The sequence below is a fragment of the Cajanus cajan genome, chromosome 10, assembly GCF_000230855.2.
Source record: "Cajanus cajan strain Asha chromosome 10, NIPB_CcT2T_4, whole genome shotgun sequence".
Classification (NCBI taxonomy): domain Eukaryota; kingdom Viridiplantae; phylum Streptophyta; class Magnoliopsida; order Fabales; family Fabaceae; genus Cajanus; species Cajanus cajan.
This window is the reverse complement of record NC_138526.1, coordinates 36,097,106-36,105,054: the sequence shown is the minus strand read 5'-3', so window position 1 is coordinate 36,105,054 and position 7,949 is coordinate 36,097,106. Positions and strand designations below refer to the sequence as shown.

The 7,949-nt window shown below is 36.2% G+C and overlaps 1 protein-coding gene across 1 annotated transcript; it reads left to right on the top strand.

Annotated features, from left to right (window-relative positions):
* Positions 1-4,275: 4,275 nt before the first annotated feature.
* Positions 4,276-7,519, top strand: LOC109789696 (craniofacial development protein). The gene is made up of 3 exons (XM_020348726.3): positions 4,276-4,908; positions 6,262-6,379; positions 6,966-7,519. Exons 1-3 carry the CDS (start codon positions 4,373-4,375, stop codon positions 7,179-7,181), a joined length of 870 nt encoding a protein of 289 aa, XP_020204315.1. The 5' UTR covers positions 4,276-4,372; the 3' UTR covers positions 7,182-7,519.
* The last annotated feature ends 430 nt before the right edge of the window (positions 7,520-7,949 follow it).

Genomic DNA, 7,949 nt, shown 5'->3' with positions numbered 1-7,949 from the left:
AAGGTTTCAGTGGCTCCTTGATTATCTAGTCGATGTGTAGTCAAGCATCTCTAACCTCTATTTGAGGACATCTCGGCATTCCCTCTGTGAGTATTCACTGTGCATATTCCGTGTATTTTTTTGGTATCATTTTAATGCCATAAGGGTTAAGAGAAAAGAAAGAAGGGATGTTTGTATTTATTATTTATTTTTTTTTTTTTAAAAGGGTTGTTAGAAGGGGTTTTCTCAAAAGGGGATTTTAGAAGAATGGCTAGCCAAGGTAGGCTTTGGTGTTTAGGGTTATCAAACAAAATGTATTCGCTACAAGGAAGTTATCATTGTGTTTTAGCCTTTTTGGAAAGTGGAGTGATGACATGGGGTTGTGCTTTGTTTAGATGATTCCCTGAGCCGCCTTTCGGTTTTCAACTCAGATCGCTGCTTTGATGTCCTAGCTTTTGCCTAGGTTACTTGAGATGTGTTCCCTAGCGGACACTTTCTTTGGATCCTTACTTTTGCCTAGGTTTCCCTTTTTGGATTGTGGGTTGCCTAGTAGATCTTGCCCTAACTTTTGCGCAGCCCCCTTAGTGGGTTTCCTGCCGGGCCTTCATTCATTTTTTTTTTTGCAACACTCATGAGGTATGAGATGTCTTTATTTTATCAAACTCTAGTCATGTTTGAATTCCTTATTGTTCCTTTGTTATCATTTCCATGCTATTATTGAGTAACATCTTTGTTGTAGATACGTTTTGTTTGTTAAGGGTTGATGGATGAGGCCTAGAGTGAATATTTAAAGGGAGAAGAGAAATGAAAGAATGTTATGGCATTTAAAACAGTACTTCCAATTTACACGTGCCCCTTTAGCAAAGCTCGAAGGCCCAGGCATGCCCCGAGTTCGTGATTCGTACACAGAGAGATTAACCGAGGCTGCCCCTAGAGAGGCATGGTTGACGATTGGTTGAACTACGTTAGGGATGCATTCCCACTTGCTTGAATGTGGGTGTTTCGACTTCGGAGTGAAACCTTTATGAATTCTTGCTTTCTAAAGGGAATATTCAAGCCGCCTTTCGGTTTTCAACTCAAGCAAGCATTACTTTTTTTATTTTATTTTATTTTTTTATTTTTATGTATCCCTAACTTTTGCATAGGACGTATCCTATCGGGATTTTGATTCTTTTTTCTTTACCCTAATTTTTGCCTAGGACGCCCTTTACGGGTTTTCGTCCTAACGGGTTTTTGTATGCAATGCCTTTATTCTTCAATTGGGTTTTGTCTTGTAATTCCCTAAAAAGCAAGGATTCGTCCATTGCTGGTCATTCCTCTTATCTCGTCAATTGTCGTTTCCGCACGGAAAAGTCTCGGTGTTTGAATCGTCAATTTGGACATGTGATGCCCCCAATTACTGATAAATGTTCCCCGATTTGATGTGTCGGGTTCGCACTTGATTACAGTAATTTCCATTATACGGTTAATACACACAGATTAGGTTTCCTTTTTTATTCTTATTTAATATTTACAAGGAAGCCATGTTATCTATATGAAACCTAGAATAGGATACAAAATCACTTGAGAAATTCAATGAATATCATTCTCATTGATTTTTGTTTAGAGAACATCTTTGCATACTATTATGTGCGCCTTCCATTTCAAATGAATGCATATGCTAAACTAAAAGATGCATGATATTTGTTTTTGCCTAAATTTTATCATTTTTTTTGTTACTAAAGGGGAATGATGCATGATTTTTGCTATCATTTTTTTTTAAATAAACTACCCTATATGATGCTTTAGAGTTAGGGTATATACAGAAGAGTGTTAGTTTTAGTTTTTTTTATTGATATCTGTTTGTTTGTCTATAATATCTTTCTATTTGAAATGAAAGAAAAGAGAACACAACAAATGCAACACACATATGCTCAAACAAATGTACACCCACGAACGATCATGATCAAATCCTTTGTCTGTGGTCTCTGTCAAGAAAAGTGTGTTGTATAGGGCGGTTCTAATCTCACTGGTCTTTAAGGCCCCCAAGGTGCCCCCATTATAGGGACCCAGTATCTCTGTCGCCGTCACCTGGCAAACTCTAAGGTCTGTCGCAGTATTTCAGGCTAGAGTAACCGGTTATCACCTTGAGTGTGATTTCCGACAAGGCTCGCAGGCTCTAAAGCCAAACTTGGGCCGGTCGTACATCAACCACTCCCTATGGTTAATACCCTCATGCCCTCGGGTGTAGGGGGGACTGTTGTGTGCAAAGATTTGTGTACAATTTTATTTCAAATAGGTGCGGAATTTAAATAAGCAAACAGATATCAAAGCCAAACAAAGAAAACAAACAAGGTAAAGGGGAAAAATATTTAAATTATTATTTTTTATTTTATTAACTTCATCAATTAAATGGGCCTGACCCTCTTTAAACGTCCCCAGTGGAGTCGCCATCTGTCGCAACCTGAAAATTTTCGATCTTGCGACTAATGGTTTAGACATCCTGTTAAAGATCTCATCAATTAAGGAATGCCCGGACACCAGACTAATCCTTAATTAATGGTTTTGAAAAATGATTCATGGAGTCGCCACCAATGTTTTACTCAAAACATTGGAAAAAGAAAAGGTTTTTTTAAAAAGAATCCAATAATGGCCTTGATAACCAGAATTGGGTTCGGGAGTCGGTTACGTGTAGGGAAGGTATTAAGCACCCCTACAGCCCTTAATTGGTACCCTATGATGAAGTTAGCATTATAAATGATAATAATAGAAATATTAAATCCCCTTTTATTAATAATTATTTACATGCTTGAAATTTAAATTATACGATTGACCCTAAAATGTCTACATGATTATTTTTATTATAAATAATATTTATTAAAAATAAGAAATAAAAGAGAGAGAAGAAAATTAGCTGAAATACCTCTTGAACGAGCTCTATTAATCTTCAAAGAAGGAGATTTGGGTGCTTTTTGGCAATCCTTCATACTACAATGCCTCACAAAAATCTCAAGAAATACAAAGAGAGAGGGAGAGAGAAAAAGAGAGAAATTTCGTGTTCTAGGGAGTCTGGACGAAATTTTGGAGTCCCCTCAGAAATGTGGCCGAGATTCCTATTTATAAGCTTCAGACAGGGTCCAGAACGGCCCGTTCTGAAATCGGAACGGCCCGTTCTAGATCTGGCCGTTATGTGTTAATTTAGTGTATTGGAACGGGCCGTTCTGAAATCGGAACGACCCGTTCCGGAGGCGCGTTTAACACATAAAGGTCATTCTGGAACGGCCCGTTTCAAATGAAAAATTCAAGCCTTTTTTGTTATTTGGAACGGCCCGTTCCAATATGGGAACGGCCCGTTCCAAACGTGTGTTTTAGCCTTCTTTAAAGAGCCTGGAACGGCCCGTTCCAATTTTGGAACGTTCCGATTTTGGAACGGCCCGTTCCAGTTTAGGATTTAGGCACTTTTTGTAAATTGGAACGGCCCGTTCCAGTTTTGGAACAGCCCGTTCCGGGCTACTAAAACTAGCTTTTTTTGAACTTTTAGCCTCGTCATGTCATGTCTTGATATTTCCATGATTGGGAGCTCCTTTCCTTGATAATAGACATCCATTTCTTTGTTTGTATATCCCCCGGACAAAATTGGGTGTCTACAACCTTTATGAAGGATGTCAAGGTGAAGAAGGAGAGGGGTTCAAGACTGGGGTGACAAAGGAGAAGGTGTGTGATGAAGAGGGAGAAAGCATAAGTACTAGGTGAAAACACAAGCCCCAAATCCCCTAACACTTCTTGCTAGTGGACATTGACTCCGACAACAATAGTGGACCTTATGTCTGGTGAGGAAGCTACATGAATGAGATTCTTTTATCTTCCTTTTCCTTCACTGAAACCCTATTGGACTTTGCTATCAACATCTTCTAAACTTGTATAAGAACCCCATGTCATCATCAAGAGGGCCTGTGGCCTAACTCCTTACATCACATGTGCCAAACTCACCATTGTTTTTAGCCACCACCACCTCATTGTTTGCGAGCACAGCTTCTACCTCACCTACATCATATTCGTCGCGACAACGACAATCGATAGGTGACTATACTCAATAAGTGAGTATGTGATGAGTGGGTTGTCACTCAAGCGAAGAACAAACAATTAAAGATAAATCTAAGCAGCCTCTAATAAAAAAAAATAATTTTAAATAATTTAAATAAAATTAAAAATAATTCCTATTTACTTATCAATCGATAAATAATATGTTAAAATTGTTAGAACTCACAAAAAAAAATGTATTAAATTCAAGTAAATGGGCTTAATAATTTTATAATTGATGAGATGTTGATGCCACCAATTTCATCTAAAACCCTGTAAACTAAGCTTAAACCCTCCCTTTCTCTCCCATTCTGTGCTTCTACTTCCACTCTCCATGGCTATCCTCAGTACCCTCTTCTCTCGCCGCACCCATTCCCTCCTCAACCTCAAACTCAAAACCCCTCACAGGCCCACCGCATCCCAACCCAAAGCCCCATCAGGCCCAGACCCCCAAACCCGGCCCACCAAGAAGCAGCCCCTCCACGCCCTCTTCACCGAAGCCGTGGGCCTCTCGGAGAAAACCCCCTCCGACGAAGAACCATCGCCAGAAAGCGCAACAGAACTGAGCAACAACCTGAGGCAGTTAGAGCAAGACATAAGGACCTTCAAAGAGAAAACTCCCGTGAGAACCTTATTCGCCGTGTTCACCAATCACCAACCCAAGCCAAAAGAAAACGTGGCTGTTAAAAAGCTTTCACCCGATATGCTTACGTTTGCGCAGTTCTTGCACGAGAAGGGCTATTTTAACGACGCCAATTTCGCCAACGGCATGAAAAGCTTCGACCCTGCTTGGTTCACCAATTTCTTCGCCCTCGGCTATATCAAGTTTGCTGCACACAAATTCGCAAGAGATAATCGAGAAATCGCCAAGTAAGATTATTATGTCAATGAACTCTTTTTTTTATATATACTAACACTCTCTTACCCTTTTTTTAATGAGGAAAAACCCACTTTGGTCTCTGAATTTGAATGATATTATCATATTAGTCTTTGAAATTAGGAATGTGATATGTCTCCTCAAATGGGTACTTGAATTTTACTACTCATTGTCACTTTGGTACATGTATATCAATATTATCACTTTAGTTACAAGATTTTTTGAGTTTTGGATCAATGTGATTGTCAATTTGCACTTTTGAAACTTATATTACAATTTCGTAGTTTCATATACTTATATGAAATTGAACCTGATTGGATACAAACTTAGAAGTACTTTTGAGAGTTTTTCTACTAGGATATACTCTTTATTTTCGGTAGATAAGTCCTCAAAAGTGTGTATAGCTTATATCCAAACAAGCTCATTGTCTTCTAAATTTGGAATCAAAATGGGTGTTTACTCCTTTTTTGAGTACTCTCTATTATTGATTGAAGTTTATTGAAAATTACAAATTTTTGTTGGTCATAATGAAAGAGACTCATTAGAGAGAGTGTTACATATAATGTATGCAAGCATTCCTCAATTTATATTTATGCAAATGCGGTTTCACTTTTTGATAATTACTTTAACACTTGTGCTTGAGGCCTTTAGCAGACGTTTTCTCTTGAAGTGTATTTGCAATGAAGTGCATTTTGTTTTGTTTGAGTATAGATGATAAAAATCACCGTTGATCGAGTGATTACAAAAAGGAGTATGAGTTCCCTCTTGGATTAGGGTGTAAATAATTTGCAAATTTCTTCTTTTTTCTTCTGAGCAGGAGACCAGAACCGATACTGCCTAGGAACCAAATAACTGAGCGTAAGAGTTGTTTCCCTGATAGTAGTAATAATTGGGCATATAGTGCTAAGATCTTGTTAGTTATTGAAGGTCCTGTGCTTTAATTGGTTTTACATGGATTGATATGTGTTATGTTTGGGAATATAAAACAGAAATAACAGTTTAATATGATCTTCCAAACACAAGAAAATGGTTTTAACTATCAAATATTTTGGTAATATTTTATTGTTGTGTGGAAAAGATGACTGATATCTTGTTTGAGGACTGAGTTCATTTTCCATATTTGATGGCTTGTGGATAGTAGAATATGTTAGTGAGCTTAATGGTTGACATTGTGTATGCAAAGTTGCAAGTGACTCAATTTACATTTCCCTTTATATAACTTGGTAACGTCATATGTTTGGAAATTGGATTGGCAGCATGGTAAATTTTTTATTTCTTTTTCCTAGTGCTTATCTTTTAGAGTTTTCCCCAAATTAGTTATTTCTAGCATGAAATTGGATTGATAGATGGCTATCGGGAAGTGCCCTGAAGCAAGTGGCTGTATTTGGTTGCCCCAACACCGTCAGAAGTGTTGTCTTCCCTGCTAAAAGACTGCGAAAGTTTTTTGAAGTTCCAGAAAACACTGTAAGGCATAGCATGCACCAATTGTACTTTCACTATGTTTTCTAATATATTTGTGGACAAAAGCTAAATATATTTTGTTAAGTGTTTTTAAGTGTTCTTAAATCAGAATTAGAGTTTCCGTATAATAAAGGTTTGTATTATAAGTCAATATTGGACACAAAGGTTAAACTCCCATTTTGATCAAAGAACAAAATTAAGAACACTTAAAAAAACCATATTGAAGTTTTGTCCTTTAAATACTCTCAGTTTCATCTCTAAAACTCTCTCTCTCTCGTCTCAACTGGTCCTTAAAGTACGAAAATTATATGAAAAAATCCCTGAAGTATTAGAAATTATAAAAATAAAAATAGTCCTTCAAGTAGTGCAAAATCCATCCATTAGTCTCCAAATGTTAGTGAAATATACCAACTCAGTGACTAAATCGATGGATATACAATACTTTAGGGACTATTTATATAATTTTATTACTTTTGGGATTAAATACGAGAGAATGATACTTGAGGGATTAAATCAATGGTATATTCTTTGCCCTTTATTTATACACGAAAAATATACCTGTGTTATCTACATTTTATTTTTCCATCAGGTTTGCAGTAGATGCTCATTGCAACAATCATGCAAGTTTGCTAATCAAAGTGTATGGCATTGTGACACCAATAATTTGGATTTAATGACAGTAATGAAGGTTATTACTTTGTATGCTTTAGAGTCAGTGCACCCCCAGCTGGTAGTGCCTGATGAAGTAAAGAAGTCCGTTAGTCATTTGCTGAAGGAGGTTGTGAAACTGAGTCAAACCATATAAGGTTGTTCTGGTTGACACAGAATAACTTATATTCCTTAAATTTTTTTCTCACGTGTTGGGGAAATTGAGACACACTCATCACATTAGGTGAAATTAATCTTTGTTGCTACACTAGCCTAGAAGTTTTCAAATGATGCCCAAGTCAAAAGAAGAGAATTCATATGGAGGCACCTAACTACAGTTCAGAACGTTTTCTTTGGAACACAAGTCATCTTTGTGGGCCGGATTATGGTGTGACTTTCAATAGTATTGATTGCAGGTATTTTTGTTTTGTTTTGTTTTGATTCTTGTAAAATTATATTTTTAAAATCATTTTTGTAAAATTCAATTTTTTTTTATTATGGCCTTTGTTAATTTATTTTATTTCTTATTACATATTATTATTTTTAGTCCCTATAAAATTTTGTTTTTTTTTATGTGCTCTCTTTGGAAAAAAAAATGATAGGGACTAAAATGTGGACATTGAATACAACGTATACGTTGATGGCGAAGGATACAATAAAATTAAGGTAATATTCTTTTATTAAAAAAAGGAGAAAAATAAAAAACAAATAATCGTTTAGAGAAAAATAAAGTTGAGTATAAAAAATAGAATTTTTATATTTTTATATTTTAATATAAAGGATAATTTTGTTATGAAGTGTGTTTTTGATAAGGCTAAATACTTATTTTGGTCCCTTATAATCTTTTTTTGTTTCAATGTAGTCCTATTTTTATTTTTTGTCTCAATTTGGTCCCAAACTAATTAATTGGTTTCAATTTAGTCCC